The 16,401-nt window shown below is 38.0% G+C and overlaps 1 protein-coding gene across 7 annotated transcripts in view; it reads left to right on the forward strand.

Moving 5' to 3' along the window:
• Nucleotides 1-16,401, forward strand: part of KIF21A (kinesin family member 21A) — a 77,150-nt gene that overhangs the window by 13,054 nt on the left and 47,695 nt on the right. For all 7 annotated transcript variants that reach the window (XM_075274140.1, XM_075274144.1, XM_075274145.1 and 4 more), the window contains exons 5-9: nucleotides 1,248-1,363; nucleotides 4,341-4,536; nucleotides 6,804-6,993; nucleotides 10,800-10,863; nucleotides 11,780-11,977. In XM_075274140.1, the coding sequence (XP_075130241.1) occupies nucleotides 1,248-1,363; nucleotides 4,341-4,536; nucleotides 6,804-6,993; nucleotides 10,800-10,863; nucleotides 11,780-11,977 (764 nt within the window). The remainder of the gene's footprint in view (nucleotides 1-1,247; nucleotides 1,364-4,340; nucleotides 4,537-6,803; nucleotides 6,994-10,799; nucleotides 10,864-11,779; nucleotides 11,978-16,401) is intronic.

Here is a 16,401-nt window from a genome sequence, read left to right on the forward strand (position 1 = left end):
ACCAAAACACCCCCTCCCCTCTCCCGGCACCCAGCATCTACTGCACCCAAAAACTCCGACAATTTTAATTTGTGAAATTTTCCAGTAGCTGCTGCATTCCCCCCCCCCAGACTTATACTCGAGTCAATACGTTTTCCCAGTTTTTTGTGGTAAAATTAGGGGCCTCGGCTTATATTCAGGTCAGCTTATACTCCAGTATATACGGTAAGTATGTGCTTAGCTAAAAATGATGTTTTCCAATGATAGAGCCCCTTTAAAGCAAATGTTAGAGAGCTACAGTACCATGCCAGATGTACAGTAGCTTTGCTACTTCCACCAATTCTGCAGCCCCTTCAGTCAGTTGATGGATGTGGAAACCAAGCAGTATACCTCCCAATTCATTTATTTTTTCCCCAAATCAGTTTGTCTTTGGAGTGTGGGAGGAAACCCACACAAACACAGGGAGAACATACAAACTCCTTGCAGATGTTGTCCTTGGCAGGATTCACACCTAGGACTCCAGTGCTGCAAGGTTGCAGAGCTAACCACTGAGCCACTGTGCTGCCTCCCTCCCAATTCAATTTGACCTGTGCTAAGATTAGTTCATTCGTATAAAAGTCCTGGTAAATCCCTTTAAATGTTAAATAGTTCCCAAAGGGATACACTACTTAATTGCTTGTTTTGTATTTACATGCCTTGTAGGGTAGGTACACAATTGCGTCGGAGTCTCCGTAGGGAAGGAAAATAGGAGACTCTGCTGCAGATTCCGCCAAAAATCAGCTAAAGTCCTGCATAGCCAGAGGATCCAAATGACTGTGAGCCTGGGGTGCATGTGTGATCCTAAGCTGACATAGTAAATAGCTGGGTTATTTTGTTTACGTGCCTTTGACATGGTCAGTATAGTTTATTGCTGATCTTCTATCACAGTTGTAGTGAAAAGTGTTGCTTCAAATAATGTTTATGCATAGCATGCTGAAAAGTTATATAATGTTTGTATCCATGTTTCCATAAACCATAACCTAATTCAAAACAAGTAAACAATGGATAAACTTTAGTTAGTGAAAGCAGAAAAAACCCAATGAAGGCTTTATTGGTAGTTCCCTAAAACAGTTGATTTTAGAATTATCTCTTAATCTACATACTAACACAGAGCAAGAAATTGTGTCACCTTCTATTGGTATAACTTGAGAGTTTGTAAATTAAAACAATTGTACATGATATGAGATTTGTGTATTTTCTCTAACATGGGCATTATTTTGTTTTTAAAGCTGGCCCTTGGAAATGTGATAAGTGCTTTAGGAGACAAAAGTAAAAAAGTCACTCATGTGCCTTATAGGGATTCCAAACTGACAAGACTTCTCCAGGACTCCCTTGGCGGTAATAGGTAGGATACTTTAGAAATCAATCTAGTTTTTGTTTAAAAAGCATGTTTCGATTTGTTTCTTGTAAGTTTTGCCTTAGGGCCTTTTGAAGTGTTACACATTGACATCACATTGATAGTTTTATTGCTTTGATTACATGTAGAATGACAATTTAATACCTTTGGTAAAATAACTCCCAAAGGCCTTTCCACTCAAAAGGGTCTGACATGTTCTCCATCAATCCTTGAAGTCACTAAACTGATAGCTGTCTATCTGATTTAATTTTTATATCATTGTTAAAATGTTATGTCCTTAACCCTTTCCCGACATGCGCCGTACAAATCACCCCCCTTTCCCTAGAACACAAATACAAGTAGATAAATACTGTGAAACACATACATGTTAGATATCCCTGTGTCCGAAATGGCCCGCTCTACAAATCTATAAAAATATTTTTCCTGTACGGTAAATGCCGTAGCAGGAAAAATAGTCAAAAGTGCCAAACTGCCGTTTTTCACTGTTTTGATTCTGATAAAAATTTGAATTCCAAAGTGATCAAAGCAATAGCATTTCCTGAAAATGGTAGAACTAAAAAGTACACTCGGCCTTGCAAAAAAAGACGTCCTAGTCATCCCCGTACACAGATGTATAAAGTTACGGCGGTCAGAATATGGTGACTTTTAGAAAAAAATTTTTTTTTTTTTTTTTAACAGTTTTGGATTTTTTTTATGGGGTTAAAATGTAAATAAAATCATATAAATTTGGTATCCTCGGAATCATTAGGAAACACAAAATACAGGGGACATGTCATTTTGGCTGCACCAAAACTCCCGTTTCGAATAGCATGCACCCATAGGAATGAATGGATGCGGCCGGCAGGGTTAAGCAGCCGGCCGCCGGCAAAGTCTGCGTGCCAGCCGCTTACATTCATTCCTATGGGTGTGTGCTATTCGAAGTGGCCATTTCAAATAGTACTTGCTCATCTCTATTTATAGCCAAATTTACTGCTGACAGACTCTTTTTATGATAGTTACACTCCAGATAAGAAAAAACATGATTTATACATATCTGGACCTGCACAAATTGTATCTTCAAATGAAATAATTGTAATGTATAATCGTAAATACATATGCAGCGTGAAAATAGAAGTCACACCCAGTTAAATAAATTAAGGATCTGTCGCCAGTATCAAAAGAAATACAAAACGTGCAATGCATTATATACAGTATATTTGTTCAGAACTCAGACTACAGTGGTAACATCTAAATATGACCTAGGAACCTGTCAATGTAGTAATACATTTATCTATAGGAAATATAGACAAAAATGTAGAATCTAAAATACTAGAGAGGCAATTAAAAGGAATAACAGCACAAAATCACAAATCAGAGTTTCGTTGTGTGCTACTATGTGGATATGGCAGAAGGAGAAGGTCATTGCACATGTCTGAAAATGACGTGTGCTAAGATCCAAATCTCTTAGGCTAACTAGGGAAGGGGACTTCTTTGCCTTCTTCTTTACATAGCGTCCCAGTTGCCTAGTTACTCTCTGAAATTCTATATCTCTGAAATGTGCATGCGCTCTGACATCATTTATAGATGGAGAGGCCCTACTCTTCACAAATCAAATTTGCAGTTGCACCTATGAACCTATCTTGTGCCTCTTCTGCTTTCCTACCTTGCTCTGCGCATCAGTCTCCCCACTTCCTAATTGTCTGTGTACTGTTGTGGCCCCTTTTTTATTTTTTCTATCCCCCTTTCTAATATTTCCTATAGTAAGATTTATATTCATTTTTCTATTGACAGGATGGCATCAATTGAGGTTTCTGATCACTTTAAGCTGGCCTCACTAGAGTCCTTAGTCTGCTCATAATTGGGCAAATTCCTCCATCTTGTTTTTGTTTGCGCAATTTTGTTTTGTTTCTGCATGTTTATTTCATTCACAGATAGCTACAACTTGAAATGGCTCCAGATAGCACCAAAATGTTGTTTATATATATTTGGAACGCAATTTTCTAAAGTATGGATGTTGTGCAACATATTTGGTTTCCTCTAGTGTAGTACATGGGTTGAAGTATCCGTTCCACTGAGTACCCAAATACTAAACCTTGATTCACACAACTGTGGTGAAAAGGGTACCTGTGAATGTATCTGTGAAAACGGACAAAAATTGGATATGACCTATTTGTGAAAACATTTATCAGCTGTCAGAGGTGCTCTGCCATTTCCCCCTCCTGGCACTTTGTGTTCCATGTTGAGTCTGTTGGTTTCTAAAGCTGGACCTTCCCTAGTAACGGGAAGCAAACAGAAATAGGAAGGACAGAGATTCCTAGAGGCGGGAACAGCAATTTTTATGGCAGAAAACATACATTTTTTTTAAAAAAAAGCACTACATTTTGGTTCAGAATCGCATGTTGTTTAAATGAGACGTATTTGTCTGAAAAGCTAGAGACCCTTTATTAAAACTATAAGGTTATGAAGCTTTCAATATACAGTTTTTCCATTTCAGTTAAAATAAACATGACCGTCAGTATTAGTTTATCTGCTCCATAGTCAAAGTTTTAGAATAGACCGTCTTAACCAGCGCCACATTTTTAAGGTCTCTCATACTGGCACACTTGTAGACTGTCTTATTTTATAACAGATATTAGTTGGCTCCATTTCCAATAGAAAATGAACCAACATTTTGAGGCCTTTTTTGGCACATACAGTAGTGTCACACATTTAGTCCTGTCCCACATTTAGTATGTTTGACAAACCCCCACCCATTTGTCAAACAAGTTGCAGAAACTGTTAAAGCGCATAAAATATTTAGTAAATGAAATGTACCCGTGTTTCTCCCTGTTCCTGTTTCTCTTTTAATGTGTTGTGGAGAACGGTGCTCAGTCATGTAAAACTCATAACAGCAAAATTCTTACGTTTTCTCTATTATGTCAAAATATTGTAGAAGGGCAAAAAAATGTGTTACGTAGCAATGTTTTTTTTTTCTTTGTTTTCACAGCCAAACTGTAATGATCGCATGTGTAAGCCCTTCAGATAGAGATTTTATGGAAACATTGAACACTCTTAAATACGCCAATAGAGCAAGAAATATCAAAAACAAAGTGATGGTTAACCAGGACCGGACAAGTCAGCAGATTAATGCACTTCGAAATGAAATAACTAGACTTCAAATGGAACTAATGGAGTATAAAACGGTAGGATGGATAAATGCTTTACACTGTCCGATGCTAATGTCCGCGCAAAATCTTGCACGGACATTAGCTTCGGACACTATCTGTGTCCGTTACATTTTGCATTGATTTAAATGGACATCAGGTGCGTTCTTTTACTATCCGTGGGAGTCCTTAAGTGTCCATTCACAAAGATGTCCAATTTTTCAAGTGGACAGAAAAACCCTAAAAGAGATACATTACCAAGATTTTACCCTTTTTTTTGCCTATAGTTATGTGTTGTTTTTTGCATGTTTATTAGTTTACCAATGTAGATATATATTATGTAGGTCCTTTATTTTTGATATTCATAGTATTTTTTGTGTACTTTAGCCTGTCAAAATATGTTCACCTCTTCTTGTATTTTATTTTACATGGATGGATGTAGTTTATTAAATGTACATATTTTTATCGAGGGCATATAAGTGGTGTTCACAAGCTCAACATATACGGTAGCTATTATGGCAGCAATGGCCATGTCTGGAGATCACATTGATCATGGACATTTAAAGGAGTTGTCTGGTCCCAAATTCATTCACACTAATGATTCATCCACAGTATATATCATGAATATGTGATCTGTGGGGGTTTGACACCCAGACCTCGCATAGATCAGCTGTTCCAGCAGCCTTTGGGTACTAGGAGCTGATAGAGGATGGGGAACACATATTCAAGTAATTGGAGCAGTGTTGCAGTTCTCCTGAACCACTGCTATGCAGTGGATGAGGCTGCTGTGTGCAACACACGCTAAGCTGCACTATGACATTACACTACAGTAAAAAAAATAAATATATTGAAGTTAATGTTCAATAAATGGTTTACCATTTACAAACCATTATCAGAAATGTTTAAAAAAAGTAACAAAAAGTAAACACATTTTTAAAAAATTCCACTAAATTGAACACAGATATTTTGTATCTCAAAAAATGGCTAAATAGCTTTTTTTCATGCAGTCTGTCAATTTACAAATGTTCATGTATTTAAACACGAAATATTATGTACCGTATTTTACGGACTATAAGGCGCACTGGACTATAAGGCGCATTGCCCATGAGCGCCTTATAGTCCGTCTCGGTTCATATATAAGGCGCAGTCCGGTGCGCATTATATGTTATTGAAAGCGGCGGCAGGCAGACTTTGCCAGTGGCCGCTTAACCCCCCGCGTGCCAGCCGCTTCTATTGGAAGCGCTCGGCAGGCGAGGAGGGGCTCTATCAGCAAAATCATGCTGATAGAGCCCAACCGTAAAAGTTATATTAAACTACCCCCCCCGTTTTAAAATAAAACCCTGAAACAGAATGTGAAACTTACCGAGCGGTGCAGGGTGGGCGGGCATTCAGGCCTCCTCTTCCTCCGATGTTCCGTCCTCCTCTTCCGGCGCTCGCTAACTGATAATGGACTGGGCGCATGCGCAGTAGCCATAGTAGAAGCATTATGATATTGCGCATGCGCCCAGGCCATTATCAGTTCGCGAGCGCCGGAGGAAGTGGTCAGGACATCGGAGGAAGAGGAGGCCTGAATGCCCGCCCGCCCTGCACCGCTCGGTAAGTTTCTAGTTCTGTTTCAGGGTTCTGTTTCACGGGCGTGACAGCAGGGCTGCCGGACACTTCCCATTCATTTCTATGGGAGCCGGCATGCGAGTGCTCCCCATAGAAATGAATGGACTGCTTTTTTCCATTCATTTCTATGGGGAGCGCTCGCATGCCGGCTCCCATAGAAATGAATGGGAAGTGTCTGTCCATTCATTTCTATGGGGAGCGCTCGCATGCCGGCTCCCATAGAAATGAATGGGAAGTGTCCGGCAGCCCTGCTGTAACGCCGGCGTGTACGGCTGTGATACACGCCGGCGTTCCGTAGTGTGAATGCACCCTTACGGTGCCTTTTATGTATGTATGGAAGCGGCACGCAGACTTTGCCGCCGCTTCCATCCATATATAAGGCGCACCGGACTATAAGCCGCACTTACGATTTCTGAGGAAATCGTAGGTTTTTATGTGCGCCTTATAGTCCGGAAAATACGGTACCTTAAAATGTTTGCTAAAAATATCTACAACATATCCCACAAACAACAAGGCCTGAAATCCCAGCTTAGTCAAATCATTTTATTTTGATTTATTTAATTTATGTGCGGTCATATAATGTGTATATATCACATTTGTATGTAGCATTGAATATATTATGTGCAATGGGAATATACTTACAGGAAATACTATTATGCCTGATATTTTGTTATTTTTTGGATTGAAATTGGTAGGGTAAAAGAATAATTGATGAAGAAGGAGTTGAGAGCATCAATGACATGTTCCATGAGAATGCAATGTTGCAGACAGAGAACAACAATCTACGCATGAGAATTAAGGCCATGCAAGAAACCGTCGATGCTTTAAGAACCAGAATTACACAGCTCTTGAGTGACCAGGCCAATCAGGTTCTTGCTAGAGCAGGTGCAGTATTTATATATGTATAAGCTGCTGTTCATCAGGTCCTTTTAATATCATAGTTTTGTTTTGCTTCTGGACTTATTGGCCCTGATTTACTGTGTGTGCAAACCATTTTAATGGCTTACAAGGTAGAAATGGTTTTACGCAGAGCAACTGCGACTTTGCAACATCTTCTCGCCTCTGCCACTTTCCCAAAAAGGGAGCGTGGAGAGGGAGTGCAGAGCATTCCCTGCTGGCTCAGGGGCTATGAAGACCAGCGTGAATAATGCCAGTCTTCATAAGTCTGCCTCATTGTTTGAGTTTACATAAAACTACCATTAACTAGTTATGATTAGTGATTCCTGTCTCTCATAAATATGGATTTCTTATATGAAAGGGCACTACTCATTTTTTTTTTTAGTAAATATATATTGCTTGACAGATGATTGTTGTTTTGCATTCTACTTCCGTGACGTTTGTTGAGTTCTAAATTTAACTAGTTTTCAATCAAATGACAGAATATGAAGGATCAAAATTAAGGAAGAGGTTAAGCAAATACAATAATCCACAAATATAAAGGTTATGTGGTCAAACATTAAAGACACTATCAAGTACTTGCTCATCACATGGTTGTATACAACTATAAGAGCCTTAAGAAATGATGATGGTACCCTCAGAGGTCAGAATTCTTACAGTATACATTGGCTTGATTGCAAACTTATAGGGCTTGTCTGGGATTTTTTTTAATGGCCTATTCTTAGGACAGGCCATAAATATCTGATCAGTGGGCAGCAGACGGTTGCCTCCCACATGTATCAGCTGGCTGCACTGGAATAGAAGATGCCTCTGTATACTATACTAGCTGGTACCCGCGACTTCGTCTGCGGTGATTGTAGAAGTTGGTATATACAGGCGTGGGTAAGGTTTTCATACTGTGTATAAGGTATGGGATATGAAATGTAATTTTGTATCTTGTTTTTTCTGTAATTCAGAGAATACGTGAGACTTTTGTGTTGAAGTTAATTTGTATTTGAGCTGCTATACGGTGTTGTGAGAAACTTTACATAGTGACTTTGGGACAGAAGTATTTGAAGTTAACCCTTTCCCGTCGATGGCATTTTTTGATTTTGGTTTTTCATTTTTGACTCCCCTCCTTCTAAACCCCATAACTTTTTTATTTCTCCGCTCCCAGAGTCATATGAGGTCTTATTTTTTCTTGGGACAAATTTTTCTTCCTGATGCCGCCATTATTTATTCTATATAATGTACTGGGAAGCAGGGAAAAAATTCTGAATGGGGTGGATTTGACAAAAAAATGCATTTCTGCGACTTTCTTAGGGGCTTTGGTTTTACGGCGTTCACTGTGCAACCAAAATGACATGTCCCCTGTATTCTGTGTTTCGTTACGATGCTGGGGATACCAAATTCATATGGTTTTATTTACATTTTGACCCCTTAAAAAAATACAAAACTGTTAAAACTTTTTTTTTTTTTTTTTTGAAAAGTCGTCATATTCCGACAGCCGTAACTTTTTTATATGTCTGTGTACGGGGATGTATAGGGCGTCTTTTTTTGCGGGGTCGGGTGTACTTTTTAGTTCTACCATTTTCGGGAAATGTTATTGCTTTGATCACTTTTTATTCAAATTTATATCAGAGTCAAAAGAGTGAAAAAACGGTGGTTTGGCATTTTTGACCATTTTTCCCGCTACGGCGTTTACCGAACAGGAAAAATATTTGTATAGCTTTGTAGAGCGGGCGATTTCGGACGCGGGGATACCTAACATGTATGTGTTTCACAGTTTTTAACTACTTTTATATGTGTTCTAGGGAAAGGGGGGTGATTTGAATTTTTAATCCTTTTTATTTGTTTTTATAATGTTTTTTACTTTTTTTAAAAACTTTTTTTTTTTTGCATTTATTAGACCTCCTAGGGGTATTGACATGGGTGGGCGGTGTCGCGGATTGTCAGAGCGGTGGGGGTCAGCAAACATGGCTGCTTCGGAGCGTTAAAGAGAACCTCCTGGAGTATCGTTAAGGGGAGGGGCAAAGTGGTAAAGTATATGTATATGTGATTGTGTGGGGTTAGGGGCGAGGCTGCAGAGGGCAATATGAATTTTGTGGCTTGCTATGGTCCAAAGTGTGTGAGATTGCAGAGATGGTGGTGTGAGTTTGGGTTTTGTGGGGATCCTGGCACAAACGTATGTGCGTTATTGTGACGAAAAGTAGCCTATTGCGCAATCGGGTGTATTAACTATGTTTGTGGAAACTTTCAGCCAAATCGGTCGAGCGAGTTTTGCGTGATTGAGGAACAAACATCCAAACACACAAACCCACAAACATCCAAACTCACAAACTTTCACATTTATAATATTAATAGGATAGTGGCTCTACAGCATTACCGCATCTCAGTTCCCCTTTCATGTGAAATATAGCTCAGGTGCAGTTATGGTGCCATATGATTCTGGATCTGTACACTGTATAGTACGGGAACCCTGTGCAGTTCCAAACAGATTTGTGCAGGGGCTCGATGTCGATCCTATACTAATAAGATTTTTATGGGTTAAGGATCGGCAGTAGAAGAAAATCCCAGACAACCCCTTTAAGCAAACATTTACCGTAACTGGTGTTTGTTCAGGCTTATGACAATTTCAGTGCTTGTAGACTGGTTTGTTTGAGACACAGAGTCCTATGATTTATGTTGTGGACTATGAACTGTGTACACCAAGTGCCACCAAAGACATTGTACAACTTGTTATATACAGTACTTTGTCTCATTTGTAGACCAGTTTGAGTACGAAGTTGTGTCCTTCTTTTCCTCTCACTTATGAAATATGCTAATAATGCAAAGAATTCAGCATGCCTGAATTTAATGTAACCGTGTTTGGGGGGAAAAAAACCTCAAAACAAAATAATATTTATTGAAGGAAAACCACAGAATAGTGAACGCAGCAGAAGATAATATGATTTCATTTGAAACTGTAAACTTTGGGGAAAAAAAATGACCCAACATAAAAGAGAGACTGTGGTGAAAAACAAATGAATCCTTGTTCTAAATATCATCTCAAGGAGAAAGTCTTTCAAAATGCTGGAACTTTAGGCACAAGTCCCAGAATGTTCTACAGTCAGCAGTTTAGAGTAGGGGCACCCTTTAAAAAGAACCTGTTATGTTGTATGTGTATAGTTCTGTCTACTGGCACCCTGGTATAGAAGAAGGAGAACTAAGCTGATAGTGTTGTGGGAAAAGACAGAATTTAACTTGTACTTCATTCATTTTGAATCTTTTATTCTTAGGTGTTCAGTAGGCAGTTCTACTCAGTGGCCGTTTTGTATGCACAGTCATAGAGAGGAAACTTTCATAAAGGACCATCCACTGGATTCATAAGAACAGAAAGAATAGAAATTAAAATGTATAAAATAAAAGTTATGCTAAACATGCTGGGCATAACTATGCTGTAAAGTATATTACTAAATGTTCATAACCTAGAAAAGCCAAAGAAAAAGTTACATGAAAAAGGATTAGAATATAGTGATGCATTTCACTATATAGTTTAATTAAATTAAAAAGGGTTACATTCCTTTTAAAGAACCACTCCCCTTTAACATGAAAAGGTAATTGGAGAGCATATACTTTGCTTTTTTTGAGCTTTTAGTTTTGAGGGGTTAAAAGGTAAAAAGCAAAAGTTAATATATAAAGCGCCTCTGGTTGGATGACAGTGAAGTTTGGTCTAGCCGTGCGTGTACGAAGAAGAGTAGTTCAGTTTCTTTAGTTGGTAAATGTTGCGTGCTTTTATGTAACAGAACTTCTTATTATAAACCTTTTGCTTTCAGGTGATGGCAATGAAGAAATAAGCAACATGATACACAATTACATCCAAGAAATTGAAGACCTACGGTAAAGCTTACAGTGACATAATCCAATTACAATTAGCCCCAGAAATTCTCTTTATATAGTCACTTGTAATCCTTTTACATCATATGAAAATGATGCCGCTTTATAGATACACAATTAAGAACTACAGGCAGCAAAACCACTTCACTTTTTGCTTAGACTGTGTCGCCACCTAATGGTAATGCTCTAATATTACAACCTCAAAAATGAATAAATTACTTTGTCTAAACAAAAAGATATATACCTAAGGACTTATTCACACAGCCAGTTTAAAAACCAGGAATGAGTCTATTCCTTATCATGTTGTTGTTTTTTTTTTGTTTTGTTTTTTTTACACGCGGTTTTACAGGTCTATCAAAAAAGAAAAAATTCTACCTTTGTCCATTCTCACTGGACAAACAGATGAAATGCCTTAAAACCATTTGCTTCACATTGGCTGTGCAGTATATGGCCGATATATTCAAGGGCCGTAAATGATTTCTTTAAAAAGCTGTTGCCTAATATTTTAACTTGTCTGTTTTGAGTAAATTGGAACAGATTTAATGGCTGTCAAAAGGAGTTTTCATCCAAGTGACAGCTGTTAAAAACAAATTAGTTGGTAGGTTAAAAACAAAAAAGATCAGTTTTTTTATTTTTTTTATTTTGTAAAACGACACTGAGTTGTCAAAAACAGACAAAGACAGAATTAACTGTTTAAAGTAAAGTGAATAGTCTGTTTTTCACAGATGAGAATGGAGTATAGACTAAGGCAGGTCATAATGCTGGATCCATCCCTCTTCAGGCAGAGTATTTACAATGCTAGAAGACCAAAAAATAATGAAGAACTTGTTCCAGACACAGAAATACTTTTTAATAATGTTATCAGAGCCCCTTTATGTAAAGTTTGCCTAACATCACATTATTTATCTTTAATGATCAGTGCAAAGTTGTTAGAAAGCGAAGCAGTGAATGAGAATCTTCGAAAGAACTTGTCAAGAGCTTCATCAAGAGCTTCTTATTTCTCCTCTCCATTCTCCACCTCCTTGGTTCCAGCTGAAAAAGAAACCACTGAAATACTTGATATGGCTAAAAAAGATATACAAAAATTAAAGAAGATTGAAAAGAAGAAAAAGAAAAGGTAATGTCAACACCATCCAACTTTTATGCCACATTGTGTCCTTTCTTATTCACATGACTGCTCATCTTGTTCTTTTCACCTGACCTCATTTCTGACACTGTGACTTTCTCTGCCACGTGGTCACTTGATGCCATCATCATTTGCTTGTATTGTGCTGCATGTTTTTTAATGCATGGTTACCTTGTGTTAAAAATAATGCTTGTAAATATTAGATTATGATATATTTTTAGACTTTTCTAGAAAGTTTAAGAATGTGGATTCACATGCTGTTCACGTCAAGTCACTTCAAGATATCTGAATTTATTAGTTCCGATGAGCAGAAAGTCTACATATTCTCTGTTAACATTAGGTTTCTGTGAACTTAAAACTGGTCATATGGATAAGTAGAGATCCTGTTAGTCATTAGAAGGGTATTGTTAATAACTGACCAAAAGGCTTACATTAAACAGGGCAACGCTGTTTTGCATTGTGATTTTTATTCACACTGGTTGAACAGATGCAATGCCTTAAAACCATTTGCTTCACGTTGGCTGTGCAGTATATGGCCGATATATTCAAGGGCCGTAAATGATTTCTTTTAAAAAGCTGTTGCCTAATATTTTAACTTGTGAATGAATTATCTAGTTATGTAGCAAAGCTGAGCCACTTGTGTACACTTGGGACTATCTAAAACATTGTGGGTCATCTCATTCATTTCAAGATCTCTGTTTGCAGTCAAAATGGAAATAAATGAAATAATAATAATTATTATTATTGACATTTAGTGACTGAAAATGTCGTGATTTCTTGCTCACACAACTGACTCTCAATTACATTGTATTCATAATATCCTCACCCTGGAATCCAAGACCAGAAAGAAATGTGAGCCATTGCTATACGAGGCTTAGGGCCTTTTCACAGATCTGCAATAATCACAGACAGCTTGTGATCAATAAAAAAAAAACCCAGACCATCCTGTTTTTATTCAGAGTATTGTCTTCAGCTCCATGTAAAATAGATGCCTTTTTTTGTCTTTTTCCATAGACTTACATTGAACGGTTGTATATTTGGGTGGTTTCTTGTTAGTTTTTTTTTTTTTTATAGACGCATGAAAGAAAAATCTCATACTGTACTGTGAAATGAGTCGATTCATATGCCAATGTGTGAAAATTGCAGACAGTACGGAGATCAGTCTCAGAATGCACTCCAAAAATGTGTGTAGCTGGTGACTGCAAGTAAAGACCATTAGAAGAGTAATAGTGTAAACACATAAACTAATGTAAATTATTCCAGAAAAGACTGTAAATTTTTGATATTTGTTAATTTATATTAATTTGCACACAATTGCAAAACCCTTTAAGGCTAAGGACCAAGTAGCGAAACGCTGCAGAAAAATCTGAAGCAGAAACACATTGCGGCTTTTTTTGCTGTGTTTTTCTTTGTGATCTTGCAGAATTTTCCCCTGTGGACTTTGTGCCCTTGTTATACCTATACAGAAAACGCCATCCTATAATTGGCATTCCTTGAGTTTCAAAAAGCTTTTCCTCTTCAGACTTTTTTTTCTGCAATGTGTGGATGGGATTAGCCAGAATCCAATCGACTTTGCAGTTACTGTAAAAGGCTGCGTTTTCACATTGCAGAGCCTCAGCCTAAGTCTCGGAAATCTTTCCATTATAGCAAATACAATTGTTAATTTCACATACTTTGCTAAGTGGCTGAGGTGCAAATGTGAGAGGTTTTCAGATAATATTAGATCCAGGTCAATTTAGCTTACCTAGCTGTAGTTTGCAATTTATTCAAGATAGTTAATAGTTAAAGGAAAATGAGGGACAAAAGGTAATTTAGAATCAAACCTGTATTTCTGGTCTTTTTGGCAGAAAAGTGATATAGCAGGAATTTGCATGAAGGTTTTTCATTCTTTTAAGAGGCCAAGTGCATGTCACTATCGCTAAATATTTGCACTATTTAAAATAATCTTAGGCTGGAGTCCCTTGTGGCATAGACACCATGGCAAAAACTGCAGCATTTTACATTCCCTGCAAAATAGGTGGGATCCACACATTGCAGAAAAATACCCATAACGGAAATGTTGCGATTTCCAAAACCATTGTGTTTTTGGAAATTGCAACATGTCAATTATACCAACGGAAATGCTGGTGGTTTCCCGATAGGTATAAGAAAGTCTGCAGACAAAAACTCTACAGATTTTCTGTGACAATCCCTGCGGGAAAAACTGTGATGCGTTTCTGCTGTGGTTTTTCCCACATCTCTTTTGCGCTGTGGCTAGCTATGTGGGGCGTTAGCCTAAATCCCCTAAATTTGGGGGGAGGGGAAGGGGGATAATGGTAATACTTTGCATGCCAGGTGATTCAGCAATATTTTCTATTCTTTTTTTCATGTGAATTTATAAGATCATAGCTATGACCAAAATTTGGTTTTCCTGAGTAGATATGCATTAAAGGGAACCTGTGATCATTAAAATGCAGTGTAATCTGCAGGGAGCAGATAAATTATTTATAAATTAGAAATACATGTATTCATTTATTTCTCTGCTTTTTCTGGGCATAGAAGGAGAAATTGAGCCCATTGGGGGTGTCTTAATAGTAATTGACAGCCTCCTCTCTATTATTGTGAATATAGAGATAGCTGTAGTCACTGTTAGGACTATCCACTGGACTCTTACTCCTTCTAACCATAGACAGAACTGATAAATTAATTAATGATAATATATACTGAATATTTTCCCACAAAACTATATATTAATCTGTTCAGCTCCTTCTACTCTGTAACATCATGCCTGCAGACATTTAACAGTTAACATTTTCCAAGTGCCAGGTTCCCTTTAAGGTCAAAGAATTGATTCTCTGGTAAAAATGTAAAAGTTTGCCATATTTCCTGCAGATGCAGGTGACCCTGTACTGACTTTCACTTGTCAGATGTACTTGTCACCTCCACACTTTGAGCTTTTACATTGATCCAAAGATGGAGACTTGAAAATATGTACTAGGCCAAGGTGATATTCTACATATGTCTATTTGCAGTCACCCAGTGGTTGTATTGTCTCTGTGTTTTGTTAACATGTCGGAATATTGAATTGGTTTAAAGAGAAATTGGTGTCCTTTAAAAGGGTTGTCTGGGATAGATGGAAAGCCCTAACACAAATCTAAGCACCCTCCCCCTCCTACTTTCTAAGTAACATAATTAATCAAAATTTATATTTATCCGTATCCCTGGGGCCCCAGGAACATTTTGTGATATCCAGTGACGATCCGTTTCTGAGCTTTTGGAAACGGATCATCACTACTATCCCCCCCCCATCCACTTCATCATACTTGCCTTTGACGCTTCTTCCCGCGGGCTGGCACCTTCTCCTTTTCTGACTGCTGCCGCTTCTCCAAGCACTGCTCTGCGCACTGGTAATCCACTTCTACTGTGCATCTCCCAGGCATGTGCAGTAGTGGTGGATCATCACTGTAAAGAAAAGAGCAGCGCTGGGAGAAGAGCGTGCACCTGCAGAATCAGTAAAGAAGGGGAGCTGTTCTGCAGGAAGAAGCCTGGAATTAAGAGAGGTAAGGCGCTCCCAGAGACACCCAGATATCACTCAAAACACAACTAAAGGTATATGGGTGCATTTAGTAATTTTTTATTTTTTTTTTAAAAGCCAAAAAACATTTTTTTTGTCCAGAAAACTCCTTTAACCAAATTGGACCTAGGTTAAGAGTGGACACGAGTTAAACGTCTTTAGTAGCAAATATAAAATGTTTAGTTCCTTTCTAAGTTCAGTGGAGACTTGAAGCTCTCAAGTCCAGGTACAAATGAGATTTATACCTGGAATTGTGAGAATTGACCAGAGGGTAGGAAAGGAACTGCGCTACTCCGTAGGTGTTGAAGAAACACGCACTTTATTAGGATTTTTTACACACGACGCTTTAGGCAGCGTTTCGGGGAATACCCCTTTGTCAAGTGTATAACCAATATACACGAGTACCCTATTGATACAAAGATAAAAACAAAAATGAAAATGAAAAACTCAACATGGTTGCTCAGTACACTACCTGTTTTATTATACCTGGAATTGGTCACTTTACAATGTAAAGAGAGCCATGTCCTCAGAGCAGTTCTGCTGGATACACCTAAATTGAGCTTGCTGCATTTTGGAACAAAAAAAGACCAAAAGCACATAGTTGCCAACTGTCCTGTAATTTTGGAAACTATCTTGGCAAATTTGGTCATGTAGGTCAGGCAGAAAAGGGTATTGGGTTCCAAAAATCAATTATATTAAAATGGGACAGTCCTGTCATGTACTGGGACAAGACCTTTACCAAAAATAAAGGGAAGGAAAAAATGCCAATTAGAGAGCCTAATATAAATGCTGTGTGATTCCAGCCTAAAGGAGTCTTTTCAGATATTTAAAAGCAGTTCTAGTATTTAACATTAACTTCTTC

Source organism: Leptodactylus fuscus, chromosome 5 (genome assembly GCF_031893055.1).
Source record: "Leptodactylus fuscus isolate aLepFus1 chromosome 5, aLepFus1.hap2, whole genome shotgun sequence".
In the NCBI taxonomy this organism is placed as follows: Eukaryota; Metazoa; Chordata; class Amphibia; order Anura; family Leptodactylidae; genus Leptodactylus; species Leptodactylus fuscus.